General features: G+C 44.2%; 1 protein-coding gene and 1 long non-coding RNA gene across 2 annotated transcripts; one reads left to right on the top strand and one right to left on the bottom strand.

Moving 5' to 3' along the window:
• Positions 1–5,641: 5,641 nt before the first annotated feature.
• TNP1 (transition protein 1) lies at positions 5,642–6,158 on the bottom strand. The gene is made up of 2 exons (XM_002712469.5): positions 6,020–6,158; positions 5,642–5,819 (listed from the first exon to the last, which is right to left on the bottom strand). Exons 1-2 carry the CDS (start codon positions 6,156–6,158, stop codon positions 5,791–5,793), a joined length of 168 nt encoding a protein of 55 aa, XP_002712515.1. The 3' UTR covers positions 5,642–5,790.
• A 1,724-nt stretch (positions 6,159–7,882) lies between these two features.
• Positions 7,883–20,003, top strand: LOC127491565 (uncharacterized). Its single transcript, XR_016231439.1, has 2 exons — positions 7,883–8,117; positions 19,814–20,003. It is a non-coding gene; the product is annotated as an uncharacterized LOC127491565 (long non-coding RNA).
• The last annotated feature ends 1,035 nt before the right edge of the window (positions 20,004–21,038 follow it).

The raw sequence follows: 21,038 nt of genomic DNA, 5'->3' as shown, positions 1-21,038 counted from the left end.
GTTGAAAAGGAAACAGGCAAGGATTTGTAGTCAAACCAGGGATCCCCTTCCAGGCCTCCAGAGGTGGCCACGGGGGAGAAGCCTCACTGAAGGCAGAGCTTTTTCTCATCTCCTCTCTCCCATCTTCGCTCACAGTTTCTCTGGGCAACTCAGGCCCCATGTACTGAATTCTCTGGGCTGCCAAGAGGTCAGAGACAGCAGAGAAAGCCCTGGGCCTGGCCAACCCACTGTCCACATGCAATGCTGCTACTTTCTCTTCCTGGGATGGAAGAAATCAGACACAGCGGCAGCATTCTGCATTTCTCTAATTTCATCCTTTAGAATCTTAGGACTTTCTTTTTTTTTTTTTTTTTAAGAACTGGAAGGGACCTTAGGGTGCTTACCTTCTCTTTCACTTGTATCTTGGGATGCCAACTGTGTTCCATGTGCCCTGTTGTTCACTGTGTGGTCCATGGACCAGTACCATCTGCTACCTGAGATCTTAGAAATGCAGTCTTGGGCAGACTTGGACCCACAGAATCAGAATCTGTAGCTCATCAGAGTCCCCGGGTGATGCTCTGTACACCAGACTTCCAGAAGCCTTGTTGGGTACCTGGTGTGGTAGTGTTCTTCTGGGCTTCTGAAGAAAACAGTAGTTCAAGAAAGGCAGGGCCACTTCCTCATCTGACTAAAAAGGCCTTCTTCAGAGTTTTTGAGGATGACCTTGGCAGATCGTGGAATCTAAGATCTTTATGTCTTGTTGGTAAAATCCTGAGGACTTCATAGGTAATTAGAGAGGTACTTACCTGTTGTTAATGGGGAAAAGAAGAAGCATGATCCTAATTAGTGAATTTATTAATTCACTTTTGTCTCTTTTCATGAGCATTCATACTCAGATATTTTTTGCAGTGTATTAAGAGGTGGACTTATCGATTTTTTTTAAAGTTGTGTCTTTGTATGCACATCTCTTAGATGGCTTGGCTCCTGCGCCTAGGAGCCTGCAGTCTAGCTAGAGATATAAGATCATCCCCAGCTCCCTGATTTTATAGATGAGGAAAACAAGCTTCAGGGGCATGCTCTCTGCTCTCTGGGCCTGGCCTAGGAAAATGGTCAGGAGAGGTGGGGAGGTGCCAGGTCACAATGGGAGCCTGGAGCTAGCTGTCTGCAGAGCAAGCCAGGCACTGCCAGAGAGAGATCTGTCTTCCAGTGTGGGGCCAGCCTTGCCTTATGGGATAGGACCTCCTGAAAGTAAGATCTGAGAAGCAGGGTCATGACTTGGTGTGAGACAGGCTCAAGGATGCCTAAAACACTATGAGAGAGAGAGAGAGAGAGAGAGAGAGAGAGAGAGAATACAATTTACTCAGGGCTTATAATTTATAGCATTTAAGCCCCCATTGAGGTCAGCTTTAAGACTGACATTCTACATATAAGGAAGATGAGGCTAAAGGAAGTTAGAAAACTCACCCGAGATCACCTAGCCAGTACAGTGGACACCTACATGCAGGGCCAGCTCAGTATAATGCCCATCTGTTTCATCCTACACCATGCTGACTGCCCAGAATGCGTCGCTTCTTCCTGTCCAAGGTGCGGCTTCAGTATCACTCTCCTGGATCTGGGCCATAGAAAGAGACGAGGTTCTATCGCAGGAAAAGAATGTGCAAAGCCACAGAAGTCCCCAAAGTAGGAGGAGTTGGCTCTGATGCAACCCAGACCCTTGGTTTTGGTTCTGGGCTCTTTCTCCTGCACCAGGATGCAGAGGAGAGAGGGGTCAAGCACACTGCTTCTGGGACACTTTGCTAAGATAACAGGAATGGCTCAGCTGGAGGAGAAAGCTAATGTTGGAGAGAGAAAGGCTTGGTGGGACCAGACACAAGGAAATGTAGGCTCTATGGAACCAAAATAGCTTTTTACTCATCAGCCTGGTGATGTGGACCAAGCTGGGAACTAGGTTTCCATGCCCCTAGAGGTCAGGAAGGAAGACTCTGCTCTGTTTGGGGTCTTGCCCCAGAAGAGGCCTTAGCAGTGAGTGCTCAGATTGCAAAGCCAGTGAGTGAAGCAGAGCTTTTAGGCCACTGCTCTCCTCTGGTCTCAAAGGACCCATTGGTTGGGTGGCCCTGCCAACTGAGCCCCAGGCCATGTCTGACTTGCCACAACCACTCCCAAAGCACACAGAGTTTCCTCCCAGTTGCCATTTCCAGGACTTCACCTCCCTAGCACAGCCCTGAGCACTTCCCCAGAACTTCCTGTTTGCCTGTGGCTGATCCCTCCTGGGGTCATCTGCAAAGGCCCGGGCTGAGAGGTGGGAGTCAGCTTTGCTCTCCATAGCTCCTCGTGTTTTCTCCACTCACACATGGGGCTCCTAAGCTTCACCATCCCCACGGGACCCTGTGGCCAGTGGAGCTGAGGCCCTGCATCCAAGTCAGTGCACAGGAAGGTCAAGGTGACCCAGAGGGACTTGTGGCCAAGATACTTAGACTTCTTTAATTTTTCACTTTCCAAAAAGGCCAAACAAGTCATGACTTCAGGACATGACGTTCTGGAGAAAACTGGGGAAGGGAACAAAGTCTTCCTTGATTAGAGAGATGGAGAAAACGCACCCAGGGGTGAGATCTTCTAGTCTCCCAAAGGAACGTCACCACAGTCAAAAGACCCACAGGTGTGGAGTCTGCAGGAGCCATAAACAGAGGGACAGGATGAAGGCTCTTGGAGGGCAGGGGCTTGGTCAACACAGGCATTGGACCAATTCCAGCATGTGGACCTGGCAAACGTTCTGACTGCAAATGAGCAGCCACTAATCCTTCACAACTGAACAGGGCAATGGCCGAAGTCACCAGGCAAGGATCTTGTCTGCCCTGACTAGCCCATGGCTGTTCACCGCATGCCCACCCTAATGATTAATTCAATGATTTCTGTGTTTACAAAATTATGGAAATATAACATTGTGGTAGAATGGTGATGTACTGTATTGATTTGGAAAAAATAATGTCATGCAAAGGACATGAAAACACATTCTGTCCCAGCTGAGGGTTTGGTAGTCCTGGGTGGTTAGCTCAGTTTTGCACCCTTTTCCCTTTGCTGCATTCCTGTGATATTCATTCCTGAAAAGACTTTGGTCTGTGACAATGCCTGGCAGGAGAGAAACAGTGGCAAACTTCTAAGAAGAAATTTTGCTTACAGTGTGGCAGTAGCCAGCACCATGAGATGTTCAGAACTATCTCCCAACATTCTTAGCCAGCCCTTCTCTGTCACTTGGGATCACTTGCTTGCTGGCTTCTGCTTTACCTTGGTCAATGGGAGCATCAGCAGGAGTTTGGAGAACTACCAGGATGTTTCATTCCCATTTCTGAGATGCTGGTGATAGCTGTGATCCCCAAGATAGTTTTTAGCAGGAAGCCCATCTTCCACCACCACAAAATTTTGGCTGTCCTTGGACTCCTATGACACTTTTTTGTCTTCTGTTGAAGCTACCAGTGCTAGGCTGTAGTGTCTAGCCTCTGTAAAATGTTCCCTTCAGTAAAGTCTCTTCATTGGCTCCTCTGGAAGACCCTTATGGAGAGTTGCCTAGACCAGGCTGACTTCTTTGGTCATAACAAGTTTCCTGTGGGGAGTGATGTCACAGTCTCAACATGACTGCTCTTCTGGGTTGTTCTGTTGGCTTTGCCTTATGATCTTAGTGTGTGGTGCAAAGGGGTGAGCTGCACATGACAACATTGGAAGGCTGATGGCACACTGTTAAATCGGGAAGTGGCAAGGAAGTGATCTGTGCAGAAGCAGGGGTGAAAGACCATGGGGATTGGAGCTGGGAACAGAAAGCAAGTGTAGTAGACACAGGAGGTACATGGTCCAGACTGTGAGACATGTGATCACGTGAACCTCTAACTGACGTTTGCTCTAAGGAGTGCCTCGGCAGGGTTACCTATGAGTGCAGTAGCATGAGTGAACAGGCAAGTGTGTAAAGGCCTGGCCACTGTGGCCCACTGTTGTGGTACTCTAACTGGCTCTCTTTTCCTGGTGGGTTGGCTAGTGCTTTGGTCAGCTCCTCCCCCTTTCCTTCACACATGTCGGCCTCTCATTCTGCCTCACTTTCTGCTGGCTGAGAACCTAACCTATGAGCAGAAGTTTGGAAGAATTTACTCAACATCAAAAAACCAATTTTTAGGTTTGGGGCTTATTTTATGGATATTGTGTGTTGCAAGGAGACTTCAGGTTTTATATATATGAAGGCAAACAATCCCCTGGAAGGCACCAGATCCGCGTGAGAACTGGCCATTTCTGAAGGAGTTTACAGAACTGTCAAGTTCTGCATAAACAGCTAGGGGCAAACAAATTTTTGAGGCTAATCTGAGCTTAGAGAAACCAGGACAGATCAGAGGAACGTTGAGGAGGTGAAATAGGCATAACCACAGTGGAGGGGGATTATGAAAGGGTGTTTTTTCCTGTTCCCTTTTGAAAATGAGTTTGAAGTATCCATATGCCTGGAGGTAACAGAAACTGATTATGTGAGCTGGTAAGGAGATAACCCTGGAGCCGTGTGTGTGTTCTCTAGAGCTACAGGACAGTAAGGACCATATCCTCCAACAAGTGAAAAGATCTGGATTCTATTGTTGAAATGTCCCAACGTCTTTATCCTCATGCACCTGCAAGAGGATCAAGCCAGTGTCCCCTTTTCTCCTTCTGTTACCGTGTCTCACCGTCTCTCCCTGCCACTGTTGGAAACTTCCTATTGGACCTCATGGTCCTCTCATTCCTTCTGGATGATGTCCTTTCCTGATTGTGTCTCCAGAATCCATGTGGGTGGCTGGTTCTGGTACTAGCTCATTCCGAAAAAATTACCCCCTCTGAGCTGACGCTGAGAGGTGGCATTAGATCCCTGGCCAGACAACTGTAAACCATATCCCAACCCAAGGTCAAGGTAAAATGAGGCATTAGGAATTTTTTTTTTTGCCTGACTATAGAGCTAAAGGCAGTTCTGTGCCAATAAAATCCACCAAGATTTGAGATAATTCCTATTTTCAGGCAAACTTGACCAACACTCACTGTGGCTTGAATCTCTAGCTACTGGTTGCGTCCATCTGAAAATGTGGCTTATTACTAAAAAACCTGTAGAAGTCTAGGCATAAAGCCCTCATCACTTCCACTTTACTAATAGGATGATTGTGGATGATTGTGTTCTCCTTACAAAGTTCATGCTGCCTTCTGTTCAGAACACCTCCCAATTCTTAACAGCCTGCTAATGCTTCCCAATGACTTGAGAGCCTCCACTGAATGTTTTTTGGGCCAAATCAACTTCAGCTTGTGTCTCCTTATGCTAGAAGTCCCTTGACAAAAGTAGCTTGTGACCTTTGGCTCATATTTGGCACTCAGATGAACTCATTTCTCCCTATACTCTGTTTCCATATTGGGGAGGGAGTCCATGCCTTGGGAAAAAGACCTAAATATGGAGATGGCCAGAATGGGGCCACCACGGGAAGGAGTTGTAAGGACAAATTACTTTGATATTTTCCAAGTCATGTTTAATGGTTTCATTTGGGCCAATTCTTCCCCAAGTCTGCCTTGCTCAGGATTCCAAGTTTTTCCAACCAAAAGATAAAAGGAAACAGTTTAGTTTTCAAAATTTTATTGAGATGTTGGGGAGAAACAGCCAACATATACATTCCTCATTTTGTCACAATTGGCATTTTATCCACACTCAATAGGCTCTTCTCTGGCTTTGGTCTAACTTCAGGCCTCCTTGGCAGTTCCCCTTCTGTTGTTCTCTCATTGCTGCCTGGTGCTGTTTGAAGCCCACCAGGACAGAGCCCGCTGGTAAGTTCACAAGTGGGAGCGGTAATTGCGGTTGGCTGTGGGGGAAGGACAGGTTGCAAGAGTGATACCCATTAGAAAACACCCATCAAAACTTTTTTGCCCAAGCAGGGGTTTAGTCATTGGAAAGGATCTCTGCTGAGATTTCAGGGTCATATGTGGGCTGCCTCCAGATGTGAGGGCCTGGGGAGCAACATCTCCCCAAGTTTGACCACTTTCCTACTCATCCCTCGCTCACCATCATCGCTCCTTTTCCTACTCTTCAGGCTGCCCTTCCGGTATTTTCTTTTGCTGCCACCTCTCTTGACTCCTTTGTGCGGAGAGCGGTTCTTGCCCCTCCTCATGCCATGACTCTTTAATTTGCGGCTGGTCGACATTGTAATTTCTGCCAAAATGAGGGGCTTTGCAAGGCCCGGGAGCTGAGAGTGTGGGTATTTAAGGCCTTGGCCTTTGTGACTGTGAAGGGGCGTGGCCTAGCAGGTAGGCAGTGCTCTTTTGTGATGTCACTAGCCTTTGTTACTCTTTGGTCATATATGTGAAATAAAGTGGTCCCTTTCATGCAGCTCAAATGTTGGCATCAATTTTGAGATGTTTTTCAGGTTAGGTAAGGCTTTCCAGATAGGTAGTTATGAGCAATTAAATCTTGGCTCAATACCAGGCATTTGAGGAATACAAGAGACCACTAAAATACATGTCTCCTGCTTGTAGGGAATTTAGTACCCACTGAGTATGTGTGTATGCATACATGTTTAAGTCTCAAAGTATCTGGAGGCAACAAGCACTTGACTCTAGGAAATCCAACTCAGTATGATCAAAACATAAATATTGTTTCTCTTTCATCTAAGAGTTTCTCAGTCTAAGAACTGCCGACACAATGGGCTGGATAACTTTTGGTGAGTCCTCCTTTGGCAGTGTCCCTGGCCTCCCTGGACTCTACTCACTAGATGCCAGCAGAGCCCCCATAGATGCCATCACCAAAAATATGTCCAAATATTGCTGCTTTTCCTTTGGGAGGCTGAGGGAGTGGGGGCAGGGGGCAACATCAGCCTAGTTCAGAATCACTGGCCTCACTATATTAAAAAATTCAGCCACAAATATTTATTGATTAGATAGGATGCAGCATGAGCTTGGGAATTAAGAAAACAATGGTGGATAATGACACATGTGGGTCCTGTGCTCATGGAACTTTCAGACTCATGAGATGCCATTAATCTAGTATCCATAAATATCAGTGAGGAATTACTTAGAGGCTCATTTTGCCTGGAGGAGGGGCAGAGGGAACCTCCCAGCATGGTGTGGGATGAGTTTGAAAAGAGAGGCAGAGACCAAACCATGCTCAAGTACACTGGGAAGCCTTGAAAAATGTTAGAGGGTTGGCACAATGAGACAGGCAGCTGGTGGGTGGGCTATTGATTTATTGGAGGAGTTGAGTGAATAAAGGGAGAGGCTATTGTCAATAGCAGTGGTTCAATAGGGAGAAAGATCTGATAATGGCTTAGACTTGGATGAAGAGGTGTTGATTGAAATACAGAAGCAGACAAAAGACAAAGACTTGGTGATGGATTGGATTTGGAAGGTGAGAGCAAATGGTGTTAAGGGTACAGCTTTTGTTTCTGTGTAATATAGCTGTCTGGATGCCGGTGCCACTCCGGGGATAAAGACCAGGCGTGGGGATGGTGATAAGCATGTATTTGGGTTAAAACATGCTATGTTGAATTTAAAGTGCTTTTTTGAGATATCCATGTAGGGGAACTAATGATAACTGGTATGTGGCGTTAAAGGATTTGTCATTCTAACCTTTTCTCCTCTCACTTTTATAAATCATGTTTTAGTTCTTTGGAACAAATTTCAATAAAAGTTAATAGTGATTTCTTCTTTGTGACCCTTCTCTCTCCACTGCCATTATCCTCATTCAAGAACTATATTTTGTATGCCAGCGAAGGGGAGTCTCAGCAAAGTAGGTTGAATAAAAGAGAGAATGCAGTTCAAGCCCCAGTTTCTGCATTTCTGATATCTATGGATAAGAAGATAAATCATGCTTTGAAACTCACGTTTCTTGAGTAGCCACCGTAAGTGACACTTTTCATTTTCGTGTTTCCAGGCAGGTCTCTCTGTAGACCTTCTGTTGGTGATTTCATCGACAAGAAGGAAGAGCTCTGGAGAAGAGGATGCTGCCTTACCCTTTGTGTCTCAGGAGTTTCCGTGTCTACTCCAGCCTAGTGGTTTCTGCACATTCCTATGAAAGCACAGACCTCCATGAAAGCAGGAATTTAGAAACTCTGTTCACCACTGGGTAGCCCCAGGTTCTACAATGCTGCCATTAGAATTGGAGCTCAGTAAGTACTTGTGAAATGTATTTGTTAAATGAATAAAAAGTCCTTTTATTGTTCTATTTTATTCCTCCTCACTTTGTTCCATATCTCCAAGGAAGACTTCCCTGATTTATCAAGTTTTCATTGTCACTTGAAAGTTAATGTCCATTATCCCTACACCATTGGCCTTAAAGTCTGCACAGCTCATCAAAACTGTACAAGACCCTGTTTTGTACCTTTATTGCCATGTTATTTATGTTATCTTGGCCCCACTGAGGGACAGATTGTCTTGGCTCTGGTCCTGTTTGGAATTCTCTGGACTTTAACTTTCTTATTTCATAACTAAACGAGGTGGGTTTGGGAATTTCAGAGATGATCTGACTTTGGCATCTTTGTATTAGGGTTGTCTTTGATTTCCGGTATATTTCCTATAGGCACTAGCATGGCAGAGAGTAGAAGGTCAGTGACTATTTGCTCAATGTAGTTCTTTGGTATGCAGTGAGGACACACAGACTAGCACAATCAGACTGACTTTGCATAAGTAGAAATGTTTCTAGATAGGGAAAGGTCAAAAGGACACTGTCTCCCTCATACCATTTTGGCACTCAGTGCTCACCCGAGGCCTGGCTCTGCTGCCTAAACTGTTGACAGAGGGACTGGCCTCTTGGGTTTGAGAGGCATTTTCTGGATGGTTTTGGAGATTGGATACTATTTCTCTCCCCAGTCCCTCCCACCCCCAAAAGATCCACCCTGCCAAGGAGAAGCTGAGATCACAGGAAAGAAGGCAGCCAGCCTCGAGAACTGACAAAGAAGCAAACAGGAAAGTCTCCCTTGCGTAGAGTTGAAGAGCAGTTCTGGTTTCAGACACCCATGCTGAGAAACTTGAGCTGCAGAAAGCCTGGTGCAGTGGAGGGGAAAGTGAGAGGCCAGATAAGGGTGGGGCTGTAGGGGGTGTTTGGGTTGGCTCCTTTGGTGGACCTCCTGGGGTGCAGACAGAGCAGGGCTGAGCATTGGCCACTGCTGCTTGCCTCTGTCACTCTTTCCGTTTCTGCCCCACTGTTGCCTGAGCCAATGGCAATTTAGATAGAGCACAGTGAGGTCACTTCTGACCCTCAGCAGGCCCAGAGGGAGGCTTCTTTTGAGAGCCATCTGTTAATCCAGTTTGCTGACTCTCTTCTTACCTTTTCTGCTTCATTTGGGATGAGGAAACAAACACAGAGAAGACACGGGAGTCACTTCAAATGAGTAAGCATACAAAGCAGAGAAGGCCCACTAAATGCTTTCTCCCTTTGACACCTTGGTTCCCTCAACAGGAATCAGCTTCTCTCCCTGTTTCTCTTGTTTTTGGTTTTCTTTTGCATTGATGAAAGGTATTTTCTAATAGTTGTTGGGTCATGGAGAGAGAGAACTGGATTTTTAGACTTTTTGAAGAGGAGCTATTGGCCCCTTCTCTCTCTAGGGTGACTGTTAGCTTGCCTGCAGACAGGTTGATGGACAGCATGGTCTGTTCACAACCTAGAAGGACAGCCAAGGGAGTCCTGCTGGGAAGGGCTTGAAGGCCAGCACTCCCACTGGCCTCTTAGGTTAAGAAGGGTAGGCTCAGGGCGTTACTGTTTTGGAAGACGGGTCACTAGTTGGGTCCCATTTCACCTCTCCAATTCAAACTCACTCCATTAATTTTCCTGGGGAGTCCAATGGATGTCTCCATGGGACTGGATCTTCCCAGCAGGCTGGACTTGGGGGTTACGGAGAAGGAGCATGGAAAGTTGCTGACGGTTCTTACACATGTTGATGACTCAGTTTAAATCCCTCTCTGAAATCTAAGCCTCTCCAGATGTTGACCTCAGCTGGGAAGCAGGGACCTTTTTACCCTGTTCGCGGGCATATGGTACGCTGTCTTCTACTCCATTGCTGCTGCTGTTGTTACAGCAGGTAAAGAAAGGGGTCAAGGACAGGCTGGAATAGGTGAAAGCCCTAGAGAGAGGAATCTCTGCAGGAGGAAAAACTCTGTGATCCTTGAGCACACCTGATCTCTCAGGTGTGAATCAAGAGAGATCAGAAGACAAGGCCACCTCTTGGTGGTTGTTAGAGAAAAAAGAAGGAAAGTCCCCAACTCCATTCACCTCTTCCCATTCAGTTCTGGAAAAACACAGACGACATCTTGGTTCTGAGGATGGGCTGGATTCTGCCTTGAGATTTGTTGGTATTTGTCCTCATTTATGTGTTTAGGACCCTCTCCTACCTTTCCCACTGCAACCCCAAGTTGTCTTTCTACAAACAATTCCTGGTTTATTTTTTTTTTTTTAGGAGCTCATTGGGCTGCTAAAATGTGGGACACTCATCACAACAGTGGTGGCTGTGGTCAGCTCCTCAGGGATTATCTTGCCCAGTTCCTTTGGGAGGCCAAAAGCTTTGTTTCAGGGGCTGTTCCCAGGCAGTGGAAGAGCCAGGGAGGGACCCCAGGATTCCGATCCCCAGGTGGGCGACTGCTCACAGCTCCCTAATGGCTTTCCTAATGGATTTAAAAATAAATCTGACCTTGACTCTCTGTTCAATTTGCTTTTCCTTCATACATATGCTGTTAAGATCACAGCTGATACTGTGATACTGTGATACTGTGATACTGATACTGAAGACAGGAAAACTGGAACAAAGTGGGGAGTTCTTAAAAGCAGGGTGTGAATTTGGAGGTCCTCTGAACCAATTTAAAGCTCTCATTTTGAGGTAAATTCAAATTCTCATTTACTTTTCATTATTTTTTGACTTTTAAAAATTATTTGAGAATGTCCATTATTTCTGCCTTCCCACATCATGAATAACAACAAGACCACTTGCAGAAGTGGGACATGAAATCCAAATTTTATGTTTCAGAATATTACAAATAAGGTTTTCACATTAGCTGCCTCCCTGCCCACATTAACCTCAATATGCATGCATAACAGTGTCCCTTTCCAGAATATGCTGAGAACACATTTCTCTTTGATTAACGACGAAAGTAGGGCTGCATCCTGGGTATTGGAAAGGGGTTAAGTAAAGGCACTGAAATATCACACACATTAAAACATTTGGCCTCATGTGGTCTTCAGGAACAAATGTGTTTTAATTCATCAACCAAGTGGAACAAGGCACTATGAGTTGCAGGGTTGCTAGAGAACAATTTAATAATAAATATATTCAAGTATGAAGGGTAACCTTGCCAAAGTCACAAATTATAGGCAGAGTCTGATCCCCAGCCCAGATTACCTAATCCCCAGTTCAGGCTTCTTGCCACTGTACCATGTGCACAATTGGAATTTCTGGCCATATGTGTGTGTGTCTTTTCTGCTCATCCCTTCTTTCATGTTTAGGAGCCATTAGACAGGACCTATGTCTCCTTAAAATCATTCCACCTGCCAGGGGCCATCAGTTCATTGAGTTTATTTTTTTAAAATGTTATTTAAGGTATACAAATTTCATGTGTTTCTGATACACAGATTCAGGAACATAATGATACTTCCCACCCTACCTGCCCTCCAGCCTATGCTCACACCCTTCCTCCTCACACTCCTATTTCTACTCGTAATTATTATAATGATCTATTTCAGTTAACTTTATATTCATAAGATTAACCCTACACCAAGTAAAGAGTTCAACAGTATGAAAAAAAAAGACACGATTCTCATCAGTAGAGATAAGAGCTGTAAACAATTATCCACTGCAAAATGTCAATCTCACTCCTATACATTACCTTTTAGGTACTCTGTTACCACAAATTAGGGAAAACATATAGTATTTGTCTTCTTGGGACTGGCTTATTTAACTGAGTTTAATGGTTTCCAGTTGCATCCATTTTGTTGCATAACACAGAATTTCATTTTTTTACACTCTGAATACTGTTCCATAGTGTGTATATACCATAAGACATCTGGTCCTTTAAAATGGGACAGAGTTGCTACCAAGGGGGGAAAAGAACCAGGGAGACAGATCAATGTTACCACATGTGGTCAATGACTTCATAATTGAGGATGTCAAAGCATTGTGACCACCATGCTGGTAGAAGGCATTGAATAGAGCTCCTCAGTATGTCTGACTTATTTTTAATGTAAATACCTATTATAACCATTTTTTTAAAAAAATTATTGATTTGAAAGAGTTACAGAGGAAGAGGCAGAGAGAGGGAAGGAGGGAGGAGGGAGGGAGGGAGGGAGAGAGAGAGAGAGAGAGAGAGAGAGAGAGAATCCCAACTGCTGGTTCACTCAGCACATGGCCACAACAGCCAGAACAGAGCCAATCCAAAGCCAAGAGCCAGGATCTTCCTCCAGGTTCCCATGTGGATATAGGGTCCCAAGGATTTGGGCCATCTTCCACTGCTTTCCCAGGTTATAACAGAGAGCTAGATTGGAAGTGGAGCAGCCAGGACTCAAACTGGTGCCCATATGGGATGTCAGCACTGCAGACCAAGGCTTTAACCCACTGTGCCACAGCACCAGTGCCCCGTTACAACTATTGATCAGGTTTGGGTCAAGAGAGAGCATCACAATTCAGTCTTAATATATCTGAGTGGCCTTGAACCTCTATTTCCTAGTCTTAATGGTGACCAATAGAGGCAGAAGAAGAGGGGAGACAGGAGTTAAATTTTGATTTGTGACCTGAGATCCTTAAAAGGTAGAGTTGAAAACTGAGTCTTTTCTGGCATTATCATTGCCTATTTGGTTTCACCATGGTGTTTTGGGCAGAATTTTCATATTTGGAGACCTCAAAAAGTTGGGTTAGTGGGATTTACAGTAAAGAAAAGGAAGCAAGGTAACTCACTTTCTGCCCTTTCTAGTCTTGAAATTATGTAGCCTAAAGCACAGAGGTTAATAACACTTCATCTACACACATCTTTGTGCTTGGAGGGCAGATGTGATTGTCTAGAAAAATCCTCAAAACAAACCCTTCGTTTTCAGTAAGGATCAAAGAAAGAACCAGAAACCTTTGGGTGTTTCAGTGTTCAGATTTTATTGTCAAGAAGGTTTTGCTCCTAGGCAGCCTCATTTTTTTCCCTGGGAGGAAGTGTGGAGGATAATGCTGCAGAGGTGTGCTGGGGTTCTTGCAAGGACTGTATCTTGGTGCAGTAATAACTGTTTCCTGGGATAGTGACAGAGGCATCTTCTTCATGTTGCAAGGAAGCAAGATGAGATTGAGGTTTAAAAGGTTCCGGGTCTGTGTGGGAGAGTCTCAGCAGTTTCTGCAGGTGAGTATACATGGTCAAGTTGACATTTTCCAGGTTTTCCCTTAGGGTTTTGTTATCGTTTTAGGTATGACTTGGTGTAGCTTACATGTCACTTTCTGTGACATCTATTCCAGGTTCAAAAAAGGAACATGTTTCCCCAGAACCAGCTGCATTCTTGGTGGGGCTCAGTGCAAGGTGAATATGCTTGCCCCCTTTAAGGCAATTTTTCAGAATTTCAACACTATGACACCAAAGCTTAAACCTAGGATCCTGTCAGCAGGCACTGAGCCTAGTGGTTAAGATACTTGCCTCCAACATTGGAGTACCTGGAGTTTTGATTTCCAACTCTAGCCACCCATGTAGAAAATCTGAGTTGTGGTTCTGGTCCTGGGCTTTGATCCTTGCCCAGTCCAAGTCATTGTGGGTATTTGGGGTGTGAATTAGCAAATAGAATCTCTCTCACTCTCTTTCTTGTGCTCACTCTGTCTCTCTGGCTCTTAAATAAATAAAATTTTGAAAGCAAAACCGAATACCTGGTGTCCCTTTGAAACAAGAGCCATTTGTGATACATGGGTCCCCTCACAAGGAAGTCCACTCTGTCTCTCCATCCTTGCTTCAAGACCCTTCTTAAGGTAAATACCCAGATAATGAGATTTAAAAATCCCTCTCATTCAACTTTATAGTTCCGGAGAGCTGGTTAAACACGGGATTCATAACAGGCATGATAAACTCACAAACAATTTGCTTCTTACTGCCATGTCCCCAAGCACAAATGGAGCCGCTTCAGCAGTGACTCCATCCCACTCAGCTTGCACACATCCTCCAACCACAGCTGGTACTACTTCTCTCTCCATCCCTCACACACACACCCACAACCTTGCCAATCACTGCCTTCCTCCTCTTCTCCTCCATATTCTCCTCCGCTGGTGCTCTCTTCTATGGTCTTGCAGGAAACTGGCCAAGTCCTAGGGCAAGTGTAACTCTAATATACTCTAATGTGGCTGCTATTATGGGCACACTCAGTCACAAGAGTTAGGAACCTGACCCAAGCTTTCCAGTTATTTACTTGAAGAAGATGAATTTCTCAACTCTGAGTCAGGAGGAATCTACCTGTGAGAAACTGCATTCATGGTAACTTGGTCCTCCCCACTTTGGGATGTCACAAAGTCTATCTGAGGTCACCAACCCAATCTACAGGAGTTGAGCAATGGGACTCAGTAAGATTTGTTTCAACATTTAAGCAGATCTTATGGATCCAAGCACAGACAAGTAATTTTATTTCTTCTAGTCTTAAAAATCTTCCATCAGTGAAAGCCAGAAAGACTTGGATTTAATAGAAATCCTATTATTTTACTGAAGAGAAAACTAAATGCCCAGTTGGAGATTCCTTTCTTACAGTCTCAGAGCTTTAGAAAATTGCTCAATGACACAAAAGCACTACTGGGCGGAGCTGGGATTTAAATCTAAAGCTACTTAATTTGAGTGCTCATGCTCTACCTGCAGGAAATCCCCTGATGTATTTTGTGCCATGATGAAGAGTAGAGAAAGATGGCTGATGACCCAGGGACTGAGGTCTTTTACTTAATGTTCATCTTGAAGAGAGTTGTCTACAGAAAACTTGATCATGAAAGCCTATCTGAGACTGCCCAAGTCAGTGATGGAGAAGAGGAGGAAGAGGTAGATTATGAAAACATTAATGTGACTGATGTGGGGGAGTACAGAACGAAAGCTTGAGTCCTAGACTTCTGCCCCAAATGAGTGACTACTGAGTGGGTACAGGAGTAGGAAATATATTTGGACAGAAAGACTGGCTTTAGCTTTGAGGCTGACAGGTCTAGCAGAGAGATTCAGCATCCATGTGGGTTCCTTGTAGACAATTGAGACACAGGTATCTGGTTGCTCGGGGGAACAGTGGAGGCTGGTGGTTCAGATTTGGGCACTGGCAAGATGCAGTTTTGTGTGGTCAAATCTATGAGAGTGGATGAGATTCTCTAGGGACAAAATTGTGCTAGCACAAAATCATGGAATTTGTTAGCTTTTGGGATTTTTAGGTGAGAGAGCTGGGAAAGCAGAGTGAAGAAGCAGACGGAGGGAAGTAGAGTTGAAAAGTAACAGATTTTCAAAGGTGGAAGTTGCCAAACTTGGGGTAGTCATAACATTGATTTAGGACTTACTAGCTGTCTGTGTGGAGCACTTGACGAACTAAATCTCATTTTTCAGTACAACATTTGGCAATGAGGTATGGACAGAGACATAGTAGGATGTGTGGGTAGGATACAGTGGGGAGGAGAGAGATAGGAGGTGATGAAGTAGAAGACGGAGGCTGTTTTTGAGCAGTTGAACACAAGCCTTTCTAAAACATACACTCTCCAACCCTTCTGGGCTACAATTCTCAGAAGAAGGGCTTTTATTCAACCACTGTTGCTCTACCATAATCAATGACAGGCCTTCCTGTTGCTGTTCTAGCCTCACCTTGCCTGTTTGTCCTTCACCCCTGTCTAATCTCAGCTTCCTTCTTCAGCTTTAGCTAAATCTACAGGGAGTAACACCTTGTCTGGACTAGTCCTGTTACTTCTTTTCTCATCTTCCTTCAGGCACCTTACACTTCTGTAGGACAGAGTCTTGATAATAACAGCTTGCTCCTGGAACAATGCATGGAATATAGCAATTAATCTAGAGATATTAACCCATCTAATTCTCACATCAACCGTGTGGGGTATGTACTATTACCTCCATGCTCCAGGATCAGGTGGTTAAGTAATTTGCCCAAGGTCTCACAGATATAAACAGATTGAGGCTTTCTTGTATAAGGAATTAGAATAATTAATATTAGATGAATTTTTACATATTTTATTTTTTTCTTAAATATTTTATAAAAACTAGTTGAGAGGGAAAGGAGAGGAGAAGAGAGAGAAGAAAAAAGAGGAGAGGAGAGGAGAGGAGAGGAGAGGAGAGGAGAGGAGAGGAGAGGAGAGGAGAGGAGAGGAGAAAATTCCCATTCACTGGTTCACTTCCCAGTTACAACAGCTTGGCCTGAATCAGACCAAAGGTAGGAGCCTGGATCTCAACCCAGGTCTCTCAGATGGGTTGCAGGGACCCAACTGCTTGAGCCATCACTTCCTGTTACCTCCCAGGGTTTGCATTAGCAATAGCTAGGATCAGGAGCAAAGCCAGGACTTGAAACCAGGAACTCCAATATATGGTATAGGCATCCTAATCAGGGGCTTAACTGCTAGGCCAAATTCTTGCCCCTCCATTTGTTTTTCAGTACTTTAAGATAGGCACACAACAGCTTCTCAATATATCCCTGCCAAATGAGAAGTGGAACCCTAAGATCTGACAAGACAAAGCTCCTGAATAAGGTTATTTTGTTCACAAAGTCAGTATTTATTCCGGCTGCTGGGGCAGGAAGGAGAATCCATGAAGTTACCTAGGCTAGAGGATTCTTAGGCGTCTTTTTAATAAAAATTTGGGATTCCATGGAAACATACTCCTCACTTCCTTTTGGTCCATCCCTCATACTGGTGCTCTCCCCCATACATGTACAGTAAAGAACACAGAACACAAAGAGCCAAAAATGTGGTTAGGGAATAGCTGCAGATCCTTAATGTGATGAATGGATGAACACATAGATCTATCAAATGATCTCTAAGATTAGAAATCATGATTGCAGAACTCTGTGTGGTAGCTTCAGTATCTGAGTTATTTCGTCATGAAAACAATTGGAGTTTTAATAATTTTGACAAAGAAAGTTGGACATAGAATAAATGAACCGGTTTCACAGGTTTGTGTACACCTAGTTAAGGTAGGTCTCTGCCTCCTTCTTTTCCTCCTCTCCTCAGCCTCTGTTGCTCTCTCAGGACAAAGCCCTTAGATCTTTAGCTAAAAAAAATGACGAAGGAATTGTAGAATGCTCTGCCCCTTAGATTCTGCAAGAGGCAGGATATTAGAGGGACTGTGGGAGGTGCTGAAATTGTTGTTGCCCCACTCCGCACTCCTCCTCTGGAATTGTTGCCACCCCCACCTCCCATGCCATCTCTGTAAAAGGTTGGTCTTCTGGAAGATAAGGCTTTAAAACCAGGTTTGCACTTCTCTCTTAGGCCTCTCTGCCAATCTGATCCTTCTGGTTGGCATGACCCAACAGTCACTTTACATAGCATTGAAACCCAAGTGTGATTTTGGGCTCTTCTACTCCTCGCTAGCTGTTGAGCCTCCCTTCCTGATGCCCAGTTTCCACCATCCAGGGTCCTTAATCATGTCTCGTGACCTTCAGCTATCAAAATGCAGAATGACAGAGAGAAAGAGAGGGAGAGACAGAATCTTCCATCTACTGGTTTACTCTCCAAATGGCCAACACAGCTAAGTATGGGCCATGCTGAAGACTCCATCCTGGTCTCTCACATGGGAGGCAGGGTCCCAAGTACTTGGGCCACCTTCTGCTGCTTTCCTAGTAAAACTAGCAGGGAGTTGATCAGAAGCAGAATGACCAGGACTGGAACTGGCAATATGGGATGCTGATGTTGCAGGTGGTAGCTTAACCCACTATGTCACAACATTGACCCAACACCTCCCTAGGTCAACTTTGTGAAACAAGACTAATCATGGCACCAATATGTTTGAAAAGTTTGGAAACTCCTACTGTCTACAAAATATAGTTTTTATCAGAACATTTAAATTTCACCCCACCCCAAACTCAATTTTTAAGCTGGGTCTTATTTTCTCTTTTAGGCAACCTTTGCTGTTATACAAAACTGGGTTATTATTTAAGGAATAGAAAAACACATTCATGAGAAATTTGTACTAATTTTTGTTAGTATCTTTACCTATTAAATGTCCAGTGTCCCTCAAAATCAAAGCAAACATTCCAAACTCTATGGTTGCTTCTGCTCCAATCTCCCATATTGCATCTTTTGGGCACATTTTATGTCCTTTACCAGATTCTGGCCAGAACTTTTTATTTGCATATGTGTCTTCTTTCCCCAAATATTAAGCTTCGCAGATGTGAAATTGTACTTTGTAGAGCTCTGGGGAATGTGGCAGGGATAGTGACTTTAAAAAAAAATGAGTTGGACTAGAAATTTAAGTTGTACATTTTTGGGAGTTGGAGTGGGGGTTGAGGAATGGAGTAGTTGGGAGTGCTAATGGGCACAAAGAAACCCACTAGGTGTGTGTGCTGGAGATGCTGCTTATATTGATGTGTGGTCATGGGTTCATGTCAAACTTTTCAAATTGTGCTCTTGAAATATGGGCAGTTTATTGTGTGTGTATGCACTTCAATAATTACATTAAAAAATTCCACATTGCTTAAGTTCCTTCTCAAGATCTCTTTCTAGAATAAGAATGAAACCCAGAGTGTATACGTAAATGTGCAGCAGACAAGGGCTTTGAAAATGCTGGGCCTGTGTTTGAAAGCTGAAGAGAATTTGAATTGGTTTGTATCCTTCATGGAGATTACTATGGCCTATATCCGTAGGCAGCCAGCTGATTCAGGCATTTCTAATAGATACTTTCTTGATTTTATCCCAGTATCTCAGTACTCCCCAAACACCCAACCAAGCTTTCATGCTGACTTTCAACCATTGTGACAAGGCATCATCAATCATCAGGTCCTTTTACCAGGAGGGCCCATGTCATGGTTACTTATATAAAGGGTGTGATGAATGGACTGCCTGGGACCAATGGACCTGGAGGGGAAGAGATTAAGGGGGGCAACATACAGGTTGTTGGTTCAACCAGAACCTCACTACTGGCCAGAGTTGAGAAATTTAAGATGGTGAAGTTTTGTCAGTGTAAGTGTTCAGTATGTCGTCTGAAGGATCTCCCACAGAGACCGAAAACAAAGAAGTTGCTCCAGAAAAAGATCAAGAAGACAAGGTATGGATGCCATTCTCTGGTTTCAAAGGGGACCCTTAAAACTGAGGAACTGTCATCTTGGCTTGGGCTGTTTCCCAAAACATCATGCCTTTGTGAAAAGCATTGCTTTTCCCTCACCTTGTGAAGATTGTCCCCAGCTCTTCCCTAGCAGCTTCTTCCTTTATCACTTACCAGCACTTCCCCAAGAAAAAGAAGTTAGCTCTTTGCCAAACTTTTACCAGGAAGACCTGTAGAAAATCAGATTTTCTGTGTTCATTGCTGTCTTCTCTGTGTGACAGAGTCTCCTTCCAATGCTGTCCTTTCGACATAACCCCTGGATCTACTTGAAATCTTTACTTAATGTATGCTAAACTGATCTTCTGTATATAAAGAGAATCGAAAATGAATCTTGATGTGAATGGAAGGGGAGAGGGAGTGGGAAATGGGAGGGTTGCGGGTGGGAGGGACGTTATGGGGGGGAAGCCATTGTAATCCATAAGCTGTACTTTGGAAATTTATGTTCATTAAAAAAAGTTTAAAAAATATATAGGTTTCTCAAACTCTGAACCTTGCATCCTGGGGTCCATGGGAAACTGAGTTCAGAAGGTCTCAATGTGGGAAACGTGTGGCTTTATGGACTGTACATCTCACCTCTCGTCATTCTTCTCCTCAGTCAGCCAGATACATCATTGCTTTGGTTGAAGAGGCTGATTGAGTCTGTGCTGTACCATGTCTCCTATCCCCCTAAGGATGACACAGAGACAAGTCGCCTCAGCTGCAGACCCAGGACCACCATAATCATCATTGACTCTTCCTCTCCACCCAGGGTCCCTCAATAAAATTTCCCTCCTTTCCTTGAAAAACACTGTTGTTGAGTGTTATTGCTTAGCTGAAGAGTGGTCTGTGATCCCTGAGATATAATTGAGTTTTTTTTTCCTTTTCTTTTTCTTCCATGTAAGAGGATAGATTGGATTTGCTGGGCAGAGGGCGAGTGAAGTGACTCAAGAGGACATAAATATATCATTTGATCCTTTATGAGAAATTTACTAATGGAATTTGTGGTTGGGTTTTAGTTTAGGATAGGTTGAGATGCTTTCTGGATATAAAAATAGCTGTCTTGGTTTGATAGACTCTCCATGTTGGGGCAGAACAGGCTGGGCTGGACAGTACAACAGCCATATTACCATTGGCTCACACATTTAGCTTCATTTGAAGTCAGTAATGAAAATAAACTTTGCTTTAGAGATAAGCCCAGGTTGTGCCAACATGAAGTCCAAGAACTATAAGCAAGAAAGTAAAAACATAACAAAGGCTAGGAAGGCATTTGTATATTGGGAACTCTTTAAAAGACAATATTCTTGAGCTTTTCCTAATAGTGTTGGGGCACAGAATCAAATAATTCTCACAGCTGTTTGGAATCTCTTGTGTGATAAAACTTGAACTTCTGTAATTTACATAAAGGTACCAGATCATCTCTGAGCTCCTATTCATTACCATCAAGTGCAGAAAACCTGCTTAGCTCCCCCAAGGATGACAAATACAAAATTTTCAAAGATTTACTTGTTTACTTGAAAGGCAGAGTTACAGAGAGAGAAAGAGAGAAGGGGATATGAGAGAAGGTGTGTGTGTGTGTGTGTGTGTGTGTGTGTGAGAGAGAGAGAGAGAGAGAGAGAGAAAGAGAGAGAGAGAGAGAGAATCTTTCATCAGCTAGTTCACTACCCAAATGGCCACAACACCCAAGGCAAGGCCAGATCAAAGCCAAGAGCCTAGAACTCCATCTAGGTCTCCTCCAGGGTGGAAGGGCCCCAAGGACTTGGGTTGTCTATCACTTCCCAGGTGCATTAACAAGGAGCTGGATTGGAAGTGGAATAGCCTGGGCTTGAATCGTCATACATATG

The sequence above is a fragment of the Oryctolagus cuniculus genome, chromosome 3 (assembly GCF_051225735.1).
Source record: "Oryctolagus cuniculus isolate XC-2025 breed Fujian yellow rabbit chromosome 3, ASM5122573v1, whole genome shotgun sequence".
NCBI classification, from domain to species: domain Eukaryota; kingdom Metazoa; phylum Chordata; class Mammalia; order Lagomorpha; family Leporidae; genus Oryctolagus; species Oryctolagus cuniculus.
The sequence above is the reverse complement of the archived record's forward strand: the minus strand, read 5'-3'. Positions and strand labels throughout refer to the sequence as shown.

Coding starts and splice junctions, on each gene's coding strand:
- TNP1 (XM_002712469.5), bottom strand. CDS start 6,158: ATGTCGACCAGCCGCAAATTAAAGAGTCATGGCATGAGGAGGGGCAAG. Junction 5,820..6,019: donor TAGGAAAAGGAGCGATGATG/GTGAGCGAGGGA, acceptor CTTCCCCCACAG/CCAACCGCAATTACCGCTCC.